General features: G+C 47.8%; 1 protein-coding gene across 1 annotated transcript in view; it reads right to left on the bottom strand.

Annotated features, from left to right (window-relative positions):
- Window positions 1–20,468, bottom strand: part of LOC120842869 (gonadotropin-releasing hormone receptor) — a 170,184-nt gene that overhangs the window by 15,470 nt on the left and 134,246 nt on the right. Inside the window, exons 3-4 of the mRNA XM_042287809.1 lie at window positions 1,807–2,040; window positions 798–1,094 (exon numbers count right to left, since the gene is read on the bottom strand). Coding sequence (XP_042143743.1) covers window positions 798–1,094; window positions 1,807–2,040 — 531 coding nt within the window. The remainder of the gene's footprint in view (window positions 1–797; window positions 1,095–1,806; window positions 2,041–20,468) is intronic.

Below are 20,468 nucleotides of genomic sequence, written 5' to 3'. Positions count from 1 at the left end.
GATGATAAAAATAATTACTGAAAACGACGTTTTTTTTTGTTTTTTTTTTGCCAGCTCGATTTGCGTCTTTGGCCAAGGCTAGACATGTTTATTTTTGTAGGACTGATGTTTGCGAGGTGGACGTCGTTGAAACCCTATAAGCGTCTTCGAAGGGCGGCAATCTATTGTAAAACAACTAAGTATCGCCGTCCGGAATGTCGTCAAAGGGAGAGAAAGTGTTCGTGTTCGCTTTTTCCTCCGTGCTTCGAATGTAGTCCTCGCGTTCACGTTTGAAGAAATAAAACAATGAATGACTTAAGTAGGTTGATAAAATTATGCAGCCAAGTACAAATTATTTTAGGGTACAAACTACTTGTGACCACTAGACATCCGTTGCCGGACGGCACCGTTATCAACAAGAACTTTCAACAGCTCACTCGAGACATTCTTGAGGATGAGAACATTGTGAAGCTGAACGAAAATTGTGTTAGCAACCCTTCTATAACGTTATACGAAAAAGAGTTGATTTATCAGGCAAAAAAGAGCAAATAACGAATTGTTGTAGTTGCGCAAACGGCGTAGAAGGAGACCGAATGCAACGAGTTGATAGTCAGCACTTAAATGAGTGGTTCATTTTTACCGTTCCGCAGGTTTCGGTGTGAATTATTCTTGTGCACTCTAAATTTAAGTATAAAGCTATGCTGGCTACGAGAACCAAGCAACGAAAGCAGACGACAGAGGCAAAACGACCTTCTCTCGGGGGTTTTCGGCTGGAGTGTCCAGTGGCATTGGTTTAACACTCAGCCCTCATTTCTCACCGACAGTTTGAGCGTCTTGGCTCGCGCACGAGACAGCAGGGGTTGCGCCTGGGTGCAGCGCCGTAGTGTGGACTCCACGTTGCCGCTGTCCTTGGCCGGAGTGGCGGCAACGGCGTCGGAGGCCGCCCACACGGCCCTCAGCAGGCTGAGGTAGAAGACGGAAATGAGCAGGCCCGGCACGACCAGGATATAGAGCGTGAGCCAGCTGAAGTAGAGCTGCCGCTGCCAGTGGTGCGTGTAGCCCACGCTCAGGCATTCCAGGTGGGGCAGACCGGATGCTGTCACGCCCGTCTGGACCTGCATGGGAACGATGCCGGACGCTCATGCCATGCTCTTGTGTCGGCTTGCTTTGTTTTTGTGCATGCTTTGTGAAATAAGCAGAACACACCATCAGGAGGTGCTCATGGACGCTCTAAAATCTCTGCCAATATCGCGAAATATCCAATTCCACCAAACGTGCACTTCTATATACACACTATAATGGCTTGAAAGTTCACAATGTATTAGTTATGAAACTGCCAGCTCAATGCCGTTTTTTTGCGCATGTCACTGTGCAACATATTCACCACTACAAGAAAATAAAATTATCGTCCATTGGACTTTTTGGTATCCTTGTAAACGTACAGAGGTGAATCACGTGTATGGGCTGCAATGTGCCTCGGCATTGCTGCAACGTTGAGCATAAGGAACAATATATGCCTGTATTTCTACTTCTCCGCACCTCAGCACGTGGAAGCATAATTGGAACATGTACAACAAATGACGGCCTAAAACAAAGGACTGCTCGGTGAGGCTATCTTGATAGTAGTCGTCGATTCTCAGGTTGCTCGGTAGTGAATAAAAAGCAAATGAAATTTCTTATTGAGCATTGGTGCCTATTTGCATACTATAACTTCGGAGCATGATACTGTTTCTCCCAACACGCGATCGCTTTTTTGCTTTTGTAGCTTGTTCTGGTCGATGAAAATCGAGTACAAATGACTGTCGTTCAGATGCAGTTTCAACCCACCTGAAGGAAGATGAAGAGCTGCGGAGTGGCAAAGACGAATGCCATGGCCCAGGAGGCGGCGACCATGCAGCGGGCGCGCCTGAGGCCCGACCTGGACTCGAGGGGCTTGCAGATGGCCATGTACCGGTCGTAGCTCATCGAGGTCAGAATGAACGTGGTCGAGGCCAGGGTCACGATCTGCAGGTACACGATGACCTTGCAGGCCACACCGCCCAGCACCCAGCTGCCGAAGACCTGCGCGTCCAGGGATATGGGTGAGAATTGCAGGTAGATTAGACATCGTTTCTTCTGTCTCTGTCTTTTTTCCTTTGCGACTTCATTTTCACTTGGTGTCTTTGAATGGAAAATGATTTCAAGCTGAACCATTTCCACATAACTAAGAACAACTCTCGAACGCTGAGAGTCAATGCTGACGTGGAACCTTTACCTCCCAGTTAGAAAATGCTTTTGCGGTGCTTATTCACTTCATTGGCCTTCCGTTTACTGGGAAAAACTTACCCAGAGAAACTACAACTTACTACAGAAACTACAGATCCACGTTGATTGCCAACCGGCAATCAACCTGGATTTGTATCAACGTGATCTGTACCACCTCCATGCTAGCTGGAACATTAAAGCTCTTCCTCAAAAGAACATCATTAAAAAAATAGGACAGTTGGTTCATTGAGCGTTCAGAACATTGAAGACATTCAGGCTACGAGTGGGTGGGTTTGCTCTACCTTTGCAGCCACTCCTGCACTCTAAGAAAAATGGAGGAAAAAAGTAGCAGAGGTGCGTCTTCCTCCCTTCTACTGACGCGTCCCCAAGCGGACACGAGAAACAGGGAGGAACGAGACGTTTTTCTCCTTCTCCAGGCAGACGGGAGAAAGCTTTCGCCCTCCCGACTCATCTTTTTTCGGTTTCATTTTTCGAGTTCGTCGCGCACGTTGTTTAATAAATGTTGTTGAGTTGATTGAGCTTCAGCGGCAGCGAAGGCCGCCTGTAATTCCGTCTTCTAGTCCAAACGTGCAGAACATTTCGGTGGCATTGACGTTTTTACCACTAATTTTATCAAACGAGCAAACGAAGCCGCTAGAAACGGCGAAGTTCCGGAGCAGTGCCAGCAGCGCTACGTACACTGGGTAAGATGGCCGTCTCCGTTTGGGGGACCCACGCGGAACTACAGAAGTGGAACCACGCGGAACTGTGTCGACGTCTTCGACGTTATGGAAGTTGCAGGGACTGCGTCCAAGACCGGCAGGTTTTGCTGCCGGCATGCCTTCCGTGATGAGTTCGGTTCTGCTATCCGATGCCGAGTGCCAACCGGCAATCAACGTGGATCTGTATTTCTGCGTGTACATAGCAGCAGCATCGTGATGGCAGTGTTGTGCGTTGTGTACATAAGACTGGAATTATCGCCGATGTGACCCTGTGTTCGCGTATCAGTGGCGTAACAAGATGAGATGACGTAAGTTGTCGGTCATTCATGCCGCTGGTCGGGCCGTGATCGGAGGGGGTGGGGTGTCGCAAGGTGACATTCCGCTTTACATTACATTAAAGAGTTTAAGACCACTTGGGGGATAAGGTGCAATCGATCGACGTGCGGATAGTCATGTTGGAACGCTGGTCTGAACAGTAAGCTCCTATCGTACAGTGGCCAATGTGACTGTCGGTCGGTCCCCGAGAGCGATCGCGCTCCGGGGAAAGGACTGAACAGTACGAAATTATGACGGAAAGTACGTACATTTGCAGTGTGGAATTTTAGCATTAAAAAACAATAGTAGGTAAAATCGAAAAAAAAAATCTATCCTTCATTTCGCTGTTTAAATATACCACGGTTCCTGGAGACACTGCCCTCCAAGTGGCGCGCTGGGATGAGCGATAGAAGTTTTTGAGCTCGCCACCGCGTAACTCCGTACACTTAACACCTGCCGCAAGTCGCGGCTTTGACTGCATTTAGTTTTGATCAAAAAGCAATTTCTCTGCCCGTGAAGCATCACTTCCAGCTGAGTGAATATCCGCTCTACAGAGATTAATTTAAGACGGCATTTGCAGCCGTGTGCGAACAGCACAAATAGAAATCAACAAACACAACAATAGAAATACTGGTTACGAAGTGCCGTGTGGGGAAACAAACTCATGGTTTGGAACCGCATTGGAGCTGCTCGATTTATTGGCTTTCAAATAATTACGGCATGATCGAGCGTTTTCGATTATTAAGAGATTCATCCCCTGAGCCATTAAAAATACTCTTAGAGGTATGACATTACTGGAAAAAAGTCAACATGCTGGGAATATTTTTTATTGCTTAGGCAGTCACCGAGAAATTTCTTACGTTCAAAACGACCAGTATAAACGACGGAAACGCAGAGATCGGGTTAGTGTGCCGTTGTATTTAGGGTGACCACCCGTCCCGCGACTCGCGGGACTGTCCCGCGATGAGGGCTTGTGTCCCGCGTCCCGCAAGAAATTCTAAAGTCTGCAAAATGTCTCGCATTTCATACTGTAGTAACAACAATCATTTGCAGTTTTTAGATATTAACATCACCATCAACGAACGACGTGTGTGCTGGATGTTTCGACCTCGCGCGCGGAAAGAGTTACTTCCTTTTGATTCAGCGCATTCAAAGACTGTTAAGAGAGCGATTGCAACTTCGTGCCTGGAGTCTGCACTGCTGAAGTCTTGTGACCATCAGGCGGATGCTAGTTTTAAATACCAAATTTCTAGACTGGAATTAGCTGGCTTCCCGTGTTCGGTCTTGGTTTCTGTGGCGGAGACCGCCTAACAAAAAATGAAGGGGTTGAAAAGAAAGGTCCCAACGAGGCAGAGAACAAAAAGACCAGAGGTCATTCCGTACATACACAAGGTTGCCCACAATCTGAAGAAAGTTGCAACCAAGTACGATGTTCCAGTTGTATTCTCTGCCCCAAAGAAGTTGGCTGGGTTGTGCGCCCGCATCTCTGATGAGGAGGCAAAAGCACCGTGTGACAAAAAACACGTCACCCCTTACGTGGACTGCACAGTGGGTGTGGTCTACGAAATCCCCCTGAGTTGTGGAAAGGTATACATTGGCCAGACGGGGCGGTGCATCAATGACCGAGCACGGGAGCACGCATTATCAGTAAAAAATAAATATGGCTCGCATTTGCCTATACATTGCAACACGTGTGGCTGTGTTCCGCGACTTCAGCAGATGCGGATACTAGGAAGAAGCCGAGAGACGGTCGCTCGAGAGCTATTGGAAGCTTTCTTTATCAAAAAAAGTGGGACGGCATGTGTCAGCGACACTTCTATTGTTTTTCATTGTAATGAATTTCAGTTTTTGAATGATCGGGTGAAAAATTAATCAACTTTTACGTGGTGCTGCTTTGACTGTCGTGTGTATATATGTGTTCGATTTTCCAGAATAAAACTAGTTGAAAGTTAGCGCCTGTCCTGTTTACTTCTTGTCCTTGTTTCTGTTGCGATATTTTATATGTTTTACTAAGATGAACCAACTAGCCCAACAACGTACCTTACCATACTGTAGTAAAATTCACTCTGCAACTCATGGCGCTGCCGAACAACGGGGCACGGGGAAACGCGGAGGTCGCTGGTAATCGTGTGAATCGCAATGGTACACGATTTCTATCCAAGCATTGTGGGAAGCAACCGTCGTTCTTGCAGAAGAACCGACGCGCATGCTCCGTTGTGCCTCTCTCCTTGGGGGCAAAATACTGTAGTAGCATCCTCGATCATCAGCACCGGTGCTTACCGGTGCACTGAGGTGCGCCCCGTCGTCTTCGATCAAGTGAACCGGTGCGCACCGGACGTCCTCGATCAACGGAGCGCACCGGTTCAGCTTTTCGTTGCCCCAACGCGCCCCGAGAAAATCGACGGTGCGCCAGGGTGCAGTCCTATCAGGCATTGCGGCCAGGAGCGGGAATAGAGGAGATGGCGGGAATACATCTTTCCAAAAACACTCGACCCCAGGGGCAACAAACCGTTTTTGAGCCCAGTCACTGAGTTTGAGGCTAGACTCTCACCGGCGTCCCTCCTAACCCTAACCGAGTGGACTGTGATTTCAATAGGCGCAGCCTGCGGAGGCGCAGTTTCAAACGCTGCTGGCGGCTAAATTCCCGTATTTTCCCGCTATATTTTGTTTTTCATGGTACATGTATGTTCCCGAGGACATTAAGAAAACACTGTGCCAGATTAAAAAAAAAAAAAAAAAAGTTGTAAACTATTTTTGTTGGGTACGCGCGCGACAGAACGAATGAGACTGGACTGTATTGTTCTAGTTAATTTTTTTTCTTACGATAAGTCTTGACGGCGCCGCGGAATTCGCCGCATGTTAAACGACAAAGCGCTTTGCTGTCAAAAATAAATTGCAACAGAAGAGGGCCGAAAGTCATGCATTTTTCACGCTCACAAATAACTTGTTTACCGATGGACAGGAAATGAAGTGTTAACACCCGAACAATATATCGTACGTATCACACGATGCAGCGTAATCCGAAAAGAATTTATTTGAGAAAGATCTCAAATAACAGAGTCACAGTCGACGACAGTCACATCTCGACGATCGGACGGAATCTGAGATGACTTTGTTTTGGGGCACGTTTTGCGGAGAGCTTCTTTTCTTCACAACAAACAAACGCGACTGACCCGTTTCTCACCTAACCCGGACAACTACTTTTGGAGATGACTGAGGATTCTACGCGGATTATCTCTGGGAGTGGGAGGGGGGGAGAACAATGTTCGCAAAATCGCGTCGAGGGTCGTTTGACGTCCTTTACCTACTTCGTTTCCCGTGAATGTCGAGCAGAAAAGCTTGAATGGCAGGCACTTACCAGCATTATTTTTCACAATGAAAGATAACACAAAAAGGGTACACAGCACGCATAAAAAAAGTGGAAGCCGTTTACAACTCCCTGTAACGCCAAATTAGAGCGCAGCTCTTGAGGAGGAGGAGGGAAGGGTACTAAGGGGTGAAGTGACCTGGGGGGGTCACGTGACCTTGAGGGGTCACGTGACGATGCCGATGATGTCATTAGTGACGTCACTGATGACGTCATCAGTGACGTTGACGATGCGGACTCCGATGACGTCATCAGCGATAATGACGATGACGATGTCGGTGACGTCATCAGTGACGTCACTGATGACGTCATCAGTAATGATGACGATGACAATGCGGATGTCGGTGACGTCATATGGGAGGTCAGGTGACCTCGGCGGGGGGGTCACGTGATCCTGGGAGGTGGTCACGTGACCTCGGGGGTGTCACGTGACCTCAGGGTGGGTCACGTGACCTCAGGGTGGGTCACGTGACCTCGGGGGTCACGTAACCTCGAGGGGTGTCACGTGACCTCGGGGGGTCACGTGACCTCAGGGGGTCACGTGACTTGGGGGTCACGTGACCCTGGGGAGGGGTCACGTGACCTCTGGGGAGGGGTCACGTGACCTTGGGGTCGCGTGACCTTTGGGGGTCATGTGACCTTTGGGTGACCTTGGTTACGCCGACGCCGACGGCGACGCCGACGGCGACGGCGACGCCGCTCAAGCCGGGAACGGGCCCCTCAGAGCTGCGCTCTAAAAAGATTAAGTGGAAATTTTCAAGAGGGGCGAGAAAACGTCGAATGCCAAACCGCAAAAACGTAGGTAGAGAACCGCGCTGAGCGTGTCTTCACAGTCCCAGAGAGTGGCAGTAAATTTCTAGCTGATAGAGGGCGCGAGAGTCGCACCAGCCGCATCAGCATCAGCAACATGGCGGCGGCCTAGGAGCGTTTTTTGGAAAGGTATATAGCAGACGCGCAGCCTATCGAGGTGGCGACCTTCCGAAAACGAACACGCCTCGCATCTGCACTTGATGAATTCTTCAGCTTTTCTGAGAGCGAGACGACGAGCTTCTTATCATCGCCGCGGTTACCGGCGATTGCTGCGGTGGCAAGGGGCGCCCGAAAGGTATGAACTTCGGGGAAAGCGTTGCGAGGTGTTTCGATGACACCGAGGTACGGCCATTATGTGGTGGTTCTCATTCTCGAGCCAACTATGATGAACTGAACAACTCCACACTGAAAAGAAAGTGAGGCTATAAAACCCCCTTGCCATTAGTTAAGAAGAAAATACCTAGTTTTCTCTCGCTTTCTGCCACCATTCACTTAATCCTTGCTTGGTAATCTCTACTGTCTTGAAATCCACTTTTCCTTCGCTGTCTCTAAAACCCAATGACTTTATTAAATCTATGTTGTCTTCGGTAGGCCTAAGGTGAAGCCCTTTACAGTAGAGTATCAGGTGCTCAGCCGTCTCGTCCTCCTCTCCACAACCAGCGCACACAGTATCCATTTCCTGGTACAACGCTCTTTATGTTCTGGTTCGCAAAACACCTGTCCTTGCCTCAAACAACAATGAGCTTCCCCTAGAATTGTCATAGGTGCTTTCTTTGGCAATAACTGTTTTGTTTATCTATAGCTTTCCAGAGCCGTCTTTGTCTGCATTCCCTCTAGCCACCAATCTCTTTATGTGGCTCTAACTTTTTTCTTAACTGAGACCTGCTCTTCCGTAACTCCACTATAGCCTAAAAACTTTCCTCTTAATTTTCTAGTGCGCTGTCTCCACTTTGGGTCTATAGCTGAAAACTTTTCGTGCCCATTGCTCCCCATCCATTTGCCTCAACCGATCCTCAAATTCTATCTTGCTCACCGCTTCTCTGCTCTCAAATGACGCCCATCCCATGTGTCCTTGTGCTCCCTGGTTTGGCGTTTTGCGATGTGCCCCCAAAGCCAGCCTACCTACTGCACGTTGTTTTATTTCTAGTCTTGCATGCACATCGAATTTCATGCATAGCACTGCGTTTCCAAAAGTCAAGCCAGGCGCCATGACCCCTTTCCAAATCTCTCTCGCTACCTCATACCTGTCGTAATTCCAAAGTGCTCTATTTTTCATTACAGTTGCATTTCTCTTGCCTTTACTTATTTTATACTTTTCATGCTCACTAAGATATTCTGCACCATCACATATCCATACTCCTAGATACTTGTATTTACTAGCTCTCTCAACTATAATATTCTGTATCTTCAGCCTCTCAACTTCATCATTGTTAAAAATGATGACTGGTGATTTTTCACTATAGAATTTTAAACCTAATTCCTCTCCTTCCCTACCATTGCTGCTCATTAATTTCTGCAACTCTGTCCTGTTGTTAGCCATCAGCACGATATCATCCACATACATCAATCCCGGTAAGGATTGCTGAATCTTTTTGGCATAGCTTACTGTAAGATAGGTCGAATTCAAGCCCTCTTCTCTACACTGTTAGCAAGTCCCGTGTATTTGGCGAATATTTGGGGTGAAAAACACGCTATTTACACAAATTATCATAAATTTGCACGATGAGTAACGGATAATTCGTTCAGAAATCATGCGAGGTTGTAAAAAACGTGTTTTGGTTCGGTCATACACGCATAACCGTGTAGCCGACCTCGATAACACGCATCGCCCCCGGCGACGACCGCGGCATCGCCGGCTATCGAAGCACCGGAATGCTTGGGGACACACTTAGAAAGGACCGTCGAGACAAATGCCGCGGAAAGAAACATGTCTCGGAGACAGATTTGCACCAAAAGCAATTGCGTCATGTCGCAGGACGTTGGCGAAACCCGCGCTTACCGTGCTCGCCGCCATCTTCTGGTCGATGGCAGTGCGGCTTCCCTCATGTCGCCCATGTTTGTCTTTAGTTTAGGGGTCCTGATAACAGTTTCTTAGACACCACAAATAAAGTCATGGGTCTAATTATTCGTTCTAAACAGTTAAAATGGATATAAAAAGCGTGTCCTCGATGTGAACACGTGACATTGCAGTTGGTTTCGTTTTTGCTTCAACCTTCAACTGCAAGCGATCTGGCCACGGCGCAAGCGCAACGCCGATGTACGCTGGAAGCAAGCGCCGGTTGGCTTTCGTTGTTTTTGTTTGAACGGAGAAAATCTGGCAAGTACGCATGGCGCCGCTACTGTTTTGGTTTGACGGGACGCGAGAAGCTTCGCATAGAGCTTCGGAGTTTACGAGCACATAGTGTAGACGTGACCGGAGAAGTGCCCCTGTGATGTTCCTGGAAGACGGAAACTAGCATTCGTAATCGTCGTGTGTGCTTCGAAAGCGAAGGGAGTTACAGGGTCCACGAGTTCGCAACCACAAGCCAAGTTTCACGACAGCGCGGCGTTGACTTCGGCGATCTCGTTCTGTTTGGTGCAACCCGGTGATGCGAAAAAGACCTGAAACATTCGTCGTGTGTGGTGCGGTGCTTTGTATTCCGGGTCTGTTTGAACGACGCCTTTAACACGGAGCGCAAATTGTTTGTTGCGCGGTGGAGGTTCAACGGGTACAGTCCCGTCGTCGTCAGCTGATCCGGTCCAGCTGGTCCGGGAGGACGCAGCGAGCGTTTTTAAAAGTAAATCTTCCTTCGTTCTGTTTCAAACTGTGGAAGTATCCCGACACATACCGTGAGTAAGAAGCAGCGGGCGTTTTCAACAAAATTACGTTGTTTTAATTGAATAATGGACTCCGGATTGTTGTCTTAAATCTGCCGTTTTTTATGCTTCGTGTTGGACTGCGTTTGCATAGCGACGCACACCGCTCGAGTAGATGATTCGGTCCTGCAACGAGTTTGTTGCGCCAATCATGTGGCGTGAATAAACTAGGGCAAGGTTTCCTACCTGCCCACAGATGCATGTACTGAGACCATTTTTTATGTTGTGAACGTAGCGCTCTTTCTTTATTTTAAAAGACGCGTTGGTGCATTTATTATGGTACAATCACTTGAGAGTTGAGAAATTGGAGAGCGAGCAAGCTTTCCCAACTTTGTCTCTTTCTCTCTGGCACTGCCCTGTTTCAGTTTCAGTAGGCATATCTACTAGCAGGTACAAACTGCTCTAAAGCAGGTAAAAAACGGGAAGCTTAGGACGGTGCGGACTCCGTGTTTCGCGCTTTTCGCAAGGTGACAGGGTAAATGCTTTTGTGAGATATGCGGAATATGCAAGTGATTTTGTTATGCCCGTCGTTTGCGTCTCTCCAGAAAACGAATAAGATGATCTACCACAAAGGCGCAATCACAAGCCAAAATTTAAGATAGCAGTCGTTTGCTTCGGTGATCCGTGTAGCTGTATTTTACCCTACTCTCTGCAACACCGTGTCATGACGAAGAGCTGGAACGGTCACGGTTTGTGCTGGCCTCCCGGTTGACAGAAACCCGCGTCGCCCGCATCGGCACCGAGTGCGCTTGGGCTGTTGATGCTCAAGCCTTTCATCCGCGGCTTGTCGCCAGCTCATCCTGCTGCTCAACGGTGAGGAAGCGGCGAGAGTAATCTCGGAAGTGAATGTAAATCCTCGTTCATTTAGTTATCCGATGTCAAAGTGTGGAAGATGTCCAACGTGTACTGAGGGCGGGAACTACGAGCGTTTTGCCTTGCTTTTATAACCGAAACCAGACCAACGAGATAACTGCCTTGCGTACTCCAAAATGACGGAAGCAATAAGTTTCAACAGGTCGAGTACGTCGCCGGGAATGTAGGCGAGACGGTGCACACTGTTTAAACGCTTGCAGTATCCACGAGTGGTACCAGGAAAGCGACGTCAACAAAGAGGGAGCTCGCGATTCAGCATAATGCACTGCTACAGACCCGTGTATCTTCAAAGTTCGGGGTGGTGTCAGTATAAAAAAAGACGCATCAGCGCCCCACACCAGTGTTCACGAATGACACCGGTCACAAACTCCCAAGCCCCACCGCTCCTCTCGACACCGACACGACATACGACAACAAACTGCATCAAAACGCCCCAAAAGTGAAGGCGTCTGCTCCCGTACTGCAACCTGCAACTGCTGCAACTAGCGGAAGTGAAGTGTTGGGCGGATGTCCGGATGTCATTCACAAAAATATATAAAAAATGCTTTGCGCAAGGATCATTTTCATTTATTATTGTATACGTAATGACAAAATCCCAATAATTTGTTTTCCTATCTGATTCAAGCTAGTCGGACTGCTCATAACACTGGTCAAGCAAGAAAACAACAAACATTTGAACTTTTTCATGACCGGTTTAAGATTTATTGTTAACATATCGTTATTTATTGCAACGGACTAACATTATAGATTTTGCCTCCATACTTTTTAAATGCAAACAGTTCTAACACACGGCTGTCCATTGCGCCGTGTTTTGTGTATTCTTCTATAAATCTGTAATGGTCAGCGACCAAAGAGCTCGCCCGCACATGTCAAGCTTATATGCGCCGCGGGGAGAAATGGGTATCGAGTAGGAAGTGTCGGGCGTGTCGGGCGTAGTGTCGGTTGTTGTGTTTGTGTATATGTCGGTGCTGTGTAGTCGTGTGCTGTGTTGCCTGCGTCGTATGTAGGGTTGCTGTGTAGTCGTGGTCGTTCGCAGTGTTAACTGACTCGCCTTTTTGTTAAATAACAGGCTGCTAGAAATCTCGATAGGTGGCGCAAGTTACTGCCCGATTCTAAATAGTTTGCTCAAGTTATTTATTCATGTAAGTTCGGCATTCGTTTTTTTTTTTTTTTTTTTTTTTTGTTTAGCGGTTTGTTGAAGCTACCGACGCCGCCGACCGCCGACAACGCACGTACGTACCTTTGCAAGTAGCTACGTCCGCCGCTTGGAGACTTTACTGTGTATAAAAGACATCGAACGAGAACTAACGCGTCCTGTGTGCTTTCAATTCGGCTGAAAGGCGCGCGGCTCGCTGGGCTCGTCTCTCGCCTGTTCTCGGCCGCTGGCCGCCATGTTTCATAAGGAACACGCTCAAAATGGTTTTACGGGAGGCAGACAAGGTGTAGCGTGTTAAGTTTACACAGCACCTCATGTGTAGACGAAAAACACAGATGGCCTCGTGTAAAACGAACACGTTTCGACGTGTCCGCTATGGGACAACGGTTTACACGTCTGGGCGTGTTATTTTTGCTAACAGTGTAGTCTATCCTCCAATCCTCTCAGATACAACATAAACAGCAAAGGCGATAACGGGCACCCCTGCCTAAGGCCTCGTCTTATCTCTGTTTTCCCCGTTGCCTTTTCTTCCCATGTTATAATCAGCTTATTATCTTTGTAAATGTTCCTTAATATTGCTCTTAGTCCTTCATCTAGGTTTAAGCTCTCCACTATGTCCCACAGGTTCCTTCGGTTCACATTGTCATAGGCATGCCTTGATATACAGAAATGCCAGCCAGAGCTGGCTGTTATTTTTTTGCGCTATTTCTATATACTGTGTTAGAGAAAATATATTGTCCTCCAACCTTCTTTGTTTCCGAAATCCGTTCTGTAACTCGCCCAGTATGCCGTCGCAATCTACCCATTCCTCCAGTCTGTTCTTTATAATCTGCATTACCAACCTGTAAATAACTGGTGTCACGGTTATGGGACGGTAATTCCTAATATCAGACTTTCGATCCCTTATATATTATTCTCATCCTACTAAGCCTCCATTCCTCACACACTCACACAGAAACCCGTTCTGTAACTCGCCCAGTATGCCGTCGCAATCTACCCATTCCTCCAGTCTGTTCTTTATAATCTGCATTACCAACCTGTAAATAACTGGTGTCACGGTTATGGGACGGTAATTCCTAATATCAGACTTTCCCTTATATATTATTCTCATCCTACTAAGCCTCCATTCCTCACACACTCACACAAAACACTAAGTCTATTGTACGGGGCGATTACTTTGCTTGACCCTGCCATCTAGTGACAAGCGATTTAACCTCCTTTTACGCTACGCGGCTACGCCACAATTTTTTGTTAACGTGCTGAAATGAGCCGAGAGGCTGCTTCAGATTTGCTGTTTTTGAGAGCGGCTTTTGGTTTTGCGGGCAAATGGTTTACCACTCCTCCGTGATGTGCGGTTGACGAAGGAATCGTGGCTCGAGAAATAGCTAAGGTAAGACATAAAGTGCGCGAAGTAACTGGGTGCCGGTTGTCTCCGTTTAACATCGCAGTGCTGACGATGAGAAGACTGAGTGACTGCATGCCTTCGAAACGTAAGTTTCTTTACCTGCAGGGGGAAGCCGGCTTCGGAGATGAATACATTTCGCGGAAAGCTCGTGTCACGTTTTTATTTGCTGCTCCTTTCGCCGGGTACAATGGACTTAGTGTTCTCGTTAAGCATTATTGAGCTCGATTTCCTCGATTCGTGGCCGCCATAATGAGATGCAGGCGACGGAGGAACTTTGTTACCCTTCTTTCAAGGACGAAAGTTTCTCCCTTTCTGAAGGAACATATGCGACAAGAGCGTTCCTCCCTTTAGGGAGGAGTATACTGGCCCTTTTTTCTACGAGTGTGCTGTTTGTTTCTGCCTTCGAGTTACGTTCTGAAGCAAGATGCTCGCATGACCTCGATTTTACTAATGCATACGGAAAAAAAGTGCACAACAACCGTGCTTAGGGGTCTTGCGTCGGCTGGACACTGAAATCCGACGTACATGTCCACGTAGCGATAAGGTTGCGTGCCCGCCCTTGTTACCGTCAATGCATCGACTCGCATTCCAAGTCGAGGAGGAGCCCCGCGAGAGAGCGTATGTCGAAGCGGAGGTATTTTCGGGAGGCTAGCGTCGTACCTGGCTTCTTTTTCTACCCTCTAGTCATGAGCGCAAGGCACGCCCAAGGAAAACGTGCCTGGAACTCTCTATTAGGCACGTTCTTCCTAAACTTTTGTGCCATTGTGGGTCACGCTTCGAATGTCAGCCTCACAGAAGTTTATTGTCTTACGTTTCTTGCCGGCGTTCTCGTGTATTTACGTTACTCACCGGCTTTCTATAAATCTAAAAACACAGGTTAGGGACGTCGGCACCAATTGGAGGAACGATCTCAAAATATTTCTGCACTAGGATGCATGTAGAATAAAAACAAAAATGACAGTGTCGTTTTCTCTAAAGTTTTTTTGTAGGATGGATGCATTGTTTAAGAAGTGTTTGCATCAATTTGTTCAGAAGACATTAAATAGTCGTTTAGGGGATTAGAGATGAACACACGGTTCATTAATTCGCTCCACAAGATCACCGTGCACTGTGAAGAGTATCGACATGGTGTGGCAGTTGTGTGAATCGCAGGGCGTGCGCCTTTGCCGGCGCACGCAGAGTTACAGTATAGTGCTGCGGATCGAGACATCCGCAGCCCGCTGCTCTACTTCTACGCGGTTGAATTCCTGGGGGAAGAATAATGTGTGTCGGTTCAGTAATAATAATAAAAAAGTTCCTGTGACATTGTTTTGTTTATGTTGCCAGGGTAACTGAACCAGTTGCGCTCACATCCGCTGCGATCTACGCATTCCTGGTGTGGGCGTAGACGGCACTGAGACTGCTGTATCAGACGATAGGAACGCCGGAAAAGAAATCACGATGCAAGAAGCGTTAACGTAATTAGGCACACTCTGTGTTTCGTTCGCTGCCAATGAATTTGGCAAAGATAACAAAAACTTTGACACAAAAAAGAAGAAGAGAAAACAACAACAACAACTTAATCACGAACATTCAAACACGGGCGCATTATCGCAAAGATGAAACAATCAATCAAACAAACCACGACGCGAACGCAGGCTACTGACCCACCGCCCATCCTACATACTCACTCTACGCGCTGCCAATGATAATGAGATCAACGGGCAAAAGACAGGGCTCACGGAATAGCGAGACTTCTAACTGGACCAATTGCTCCAAGGCCTCTCATTCAGCTTGTACGCACGTGTCGGATAAAGTGCTTCCAGGATCGATGACAGGAATGTTTACGCGGGGACTCTGTCGCAGCCGCGACTGAAAAGAGTCCGGGTTCACGTCTTGCCCAATACAGTTCCGGAAGACTTAACCAATGCGATGAAAGAGGCTGTTACCCTAAACAAACAGACTGCGGGGCTTGTGGTACGTGCTTCCCATGGGTCTGCCCGGACCTCTTTTCCATTTGGGTGACTCTAATCACTTTAAGCTCCAACGACAAGGCAGAATGCTTTGTGCAACGAGCCGTCCGTATTTACTACCGGGATTGAGAAGATTGCCTGCAAGGCTTCTCCCGTACTGTAACGGATGGCTATTCATTTTGAAAATGAATGCGATTCCATTCATTTTGCATTCATGCGATTGCATTCACGCGATTGCATTCATAAAGAGCTTATGGCTCGTTCTTTTTATAGTGTCCCCCCCCCTCCCCCCTTTTTCAGAGTTTTAAGCGTTAAGCGTTCGTGTGCGGGAAGCTTCCAGAATCAGTTTCTTTCGTGTGTCTCGTTTGAAAATTCTGGCTCATAAACTGGAAATCATCTCAGCCACCACATTCTTGATTTTGAAAAAGAATGACGGTCAGACTGCTTGTATTTTATTGTTTTAAAATTCTACTCCTTGAAAAAAATAAAATAGTTTGGAAAAAAAAATGCAAGATGATTTTTTTTTTTTATGGTCTTGCAAACAACAAAGCTACTTTCGCTGTGACATTATTGTTCTGCGATTTTTGTGGAAATTTCTCCGGCATCAACTAGCCCGACGGAAACCATTTGGAGCGAGACTACACGTGCAATAAGAAACACCCAACAAAGAAACCAAAGAAACCAGCGTATGCCTGTACGCTCGCCAGAATAAAAGGCGGCTTCGCTCACGAAGAAAACTTGGAGAACTCTTAAGCTTCGGCTTTAGGAGTGGAACGCGCTAGCGTTATTGGACCCCGTTCGCATCGCCTCTCATTCGCTTCTCATGCTCTTTCTGCCAGTGAGCAAGAAGTGCGGGGGACGTAACTTCGTCACTAGCGTGTCTGGCTCGCTACCGAAGGGTCGTGGGTTTGAATCCCGCCTAAAATTCTTCGAACTTTTCTTTAAGGCAAATGAATTGCTCTATAAAGTGAAATCATTTGAGAGATGCGGCGATCTTTAATTCGCGTTACACGTCACCCCGCCCTGAAAACTTTGAAAGAGGACGACAACATTGTGGTTATGATTATAATGGAATTAAATGCAAAGGTGCAAGGGTGCTGCACCTTTGCATTGTAGTTCTTCCGGCAGACAAAGGCACCGCCACGGCAATTTTTGACAAATGTTAGTACAAAGAGAAAGTGATGGCTCTCCTTTCCACCTCTGCGCATACGTCCGTGCGGAAGGACCCGACTGCAAAGATCCAGGAGACCGTCAACAGGACGCTCTCCATCATATTCAACAAACACCCAGACTCTCGTGGTCTCTAACTCAGGCTGATATGCCGAATTGGGTCAATCCCAGCCGTCTACGGCCTTCCCAAGTTCCGCAATTAAGTCCGGTGTGCCCCTCCACCCCATTGTTGACTTCGATACATCCCCGCTTCGCGCAGTGTCGACGTTCCTGAACTAGCTGAACATGAGGACACGAGTCTAATAGCAAGTTCGTTTCACACGCACTGGCACCGTTCGAGTTCTCTCCCAGAATGCATCACACCCGCAAAGTGTTGCACGGAGAACTGGACTCAAACGAACACGCCAAATGCACCGAGTGCAGAAGACTGATGCTGCTGCCATCTATGTAGTAGAAAAGGTACCTACCCCAAACCGAAACTAGCGCCTTTCTGTTCGGAGTGATGGGTGGGAACGCGAGTATGCAGTTGCTACCAACGTTTATCTACAAACGTTGGTCGCTGTAACCTGTAGTGTATATCTGCGATGACGTTAAGCAACTCGGTTGTCGTAGATATAGTTACAGACAGCGTAAAGTTCTGCAACCAGCTGTCTACAAAGCAGCTGGTTGCGGTCTGAAGAAAACGGATGACGCTGTCCGAGCAGAAGCTTGATCCGTTTGAGCATGGTATTATCCGCGAAGCACTGAAGGGGTACGGCTTAAAACTAGTCTGTCGGAATATCCAGCAAACCTTTTCGTGGGATTTTCGATTTCGATCGTCATTACAGGTGGATCAGGTATTAGCATTGGTGACGGCGTCGAGAACGAGAGCTTCCTCGAACAAAATACGACGGGGCAAGTTAGCTGACGTAGGTAAATGTTAAACATGTTGATCTTGCCGAAGCCTCGGGTAAAGTCTCTATATTTAGCTTTCTCTGATGCTTATTAGGCAGTCACAGGTTTCTGCTGGGGGAGTTTTGTCGACAAATGTTCAATTTTTCACCCGCACACGGATAGTGATAAACATCTCGGGGGCAGCTGATGCGTTTGTTCTGAGCATTTCTTTACGCACTGGTATATTTCAGCGTCTGTACGGCAACAGAGCGACAAATAAAGCACGGTTTGTCAACTGCTTCCTTCATGAAGTAGCACACGCTCACAATTCAAGCTCGCATTTGATTCCATTGCCCGCGGGACACGATTTCTATCTGAAAATCTCATTTTTTTTCCCTTTTAGTTCCGCGACACATCGTAGCAGACGAAATTTCGTCGTCTGCTCCCGCTCCTCGCCGGCGTCGCCGGAGCGAGGCATGACGGGATTGCATTTTGGCGCACTCCCGATTTTCTCGATGCAGCAAGTGCAGGCACGCGTGGGGTGTCGGCGCTGAAACGAACTCGGAGAGTGCACCCACTCGTGGAGTGGCGGCTCAAACGAACCCGCTCCACGCTGCGAGTGGGCACGCGTGGGCACGAGTACCGTGAAACGAACTCGCTATAACAGACCGAACTTGCTTGTCCGTTGACGTCATCTGCCGTCTATTGAAGCTGTGCATCACAAACACCTACTTCTCTTTCGATGGGCTCCTCTTCAAGCAGACAGGCGGCACCGCTATGGGAGCAGTTATTTCTGTCATCATGACCAACCTCACCATGAAACATATTGAGCAGCAAGCCCTTGCTTTGTTCGTGCCGAAACCGAAGATCTTTCTTCATTATGAGGACGACTGGTTTTGCGTCGGTAAGACGACTGAAATCGACCGTGTTTGCCAACACTTGAATCTCATCGAACCTGCTATTCAGTTTACGGTGGAACGCGAGATAGACGGTGCGCTTCTATTTTTGGACAAGACTCAGACATTCTTACCTTCTCGGTATACAAGAAGCCTGCGGATATCGGAAGGTACTTGAACTTTGACTCTTAGCATCCCACGACCCATAGGATGTCGGTGGTCTCTGCTCTGTTTAGACGTGCCATGTCTGTGCGCTAGACGGAGGAGTCTCTCCGAGAAGAGGTTAGCAAAATCACGGCCGACCTTCAAAACAACGGCTACACCAAAATATTATTCATTATCCGAGTCTACAAGAAGCTGCGCCGTTCCCGTCTCTCCACGGTCCTGGCTCCTTCCAGCCATCTGTGCCTGCCATACGTGAGGAACGTCTGATAAGCCATCGAACGCCTCCTTCGAAAACATGGGATCGCGGTCACTCACAAACCAGTGTCCACCACCTGCCACCGACTTCCTCTTACCAAGGAAAGTCCGGGAAAGAAGTCCTGGGGAATTATCTATCACATCCCGTGCGCGGAATGCCCTGCTACGTACATGGGGAAACAAAGAACTTCTCGAAACGCTTTCGGCGCCACAAATACGACGTGAAGAAGAACGACGTCCAAGCCAGTGCCCTCGCTGAACACGCACCGAAACTGTCGCAGTGTCTTTCGACAAAAGCGAGATCCTGGGCACAGAACGACACTGGCGTAAATGTCTGCACCTAGAATCCTGGTACATCCAGACAACAAAAGATATCATCAATTGGTCACCGGGCACTCTCCCAAGCGTCTATGTGTCAGGGCCTCGTCGCTTCGTGGACAAACCCGGACGCAGTAATCACAACCGGCCTACATAAGCTGCTCCCTCTTCCGTCCATTCCACAGGTGGCATTGGTGACCGAGTGTGCTAACGCGTCTCAGCACGGAGCGTGGAGCAAAAGCTTCCGCTGCAGAGCCTCCTGAGTTCGATCCCCACCTCCGACCCGTTTCGATCTGAATGAGTTTCGTACCGCCACGCGTTCGTGTAATCACTACTGCGTGATGCACGTTAAAACCCCAGGTTGGCGGTTGTACTGCATTGGCTAAATTTCTCATCTACAGCTAAGAGACAGGTCACCCGTTGAGACGTACTAGCACCAAGACTGTGTAAACATACAAGCAACACAATATTTTTTTTTCGTCCAACCGACAGTCACCCGCAACCAGAGGAACGATTGATTGATATATTGGGGTTTCATGGCGCATGGGCTACTAAGGCCAAAATGCGTCAAGAGTGAAACTATTGTATAAGGAAGGGTTTGGAAGAAGAAAGAGCTATAGTAGCTGACGATGTAATAAAACTATGTATATGAGATTGTATAAGTGTATACAGGATGACGGTGAGTTCGGATTACTAATTAAAATCATAGTCGGTGTATAAGGCCGATGTCATTAAAAAATTAAACACACAAGCATGCGGAATCAACGGTTGTTCGCCAAGTAAAATAACTAAGTGCAGTGGAGTATATTCTTGATACATTTGCGAAACATTTTTAAAACGATCTTGGTCATACTTGGGGCACTGAAATGGGATGTGTGATATCGATAGAGGAATGTTGCAGCGTTCACACTCTTTAGCATCCTCTCCGCGCAAGAGATGCCCATGGGTGAGCATACCTCGGCAAACCTCACTCATGAGGGCCCTCATGCACTCACCCTCACTCACCCTCATCTTCACAGGTGAGGTGAGGGTGAGTGAGTTTCTGAAACAGGAAAATTCATGAGTGTGAGGGTGAGTGAGGGCCGTGAAGGCTGTGAGGGCGGTGAGGGCCG

Source organism: Ixodes scapularis, unplaced genomic scaffold, assembly GCF_016920785.2.
Source record: "Ixodes scapularis isolate PalLabHiFi unplaced genomic scaffold, ASM1692078v2 ptg000378l_1__unscaffolded, whole genome shotgun sequence".
Taxonomy (NCBI): domain Eukaryota; kingdom Metazoa; phylum Arthropoda; class Arachnida; order Ixodida; family Ixodidae; genus Ixodes; species Ixodes scapularis.
Note: the sequence above shows the minus strand (reverse complement) of the source record. Positions and strands in the feature narration are given on the sequence as shown.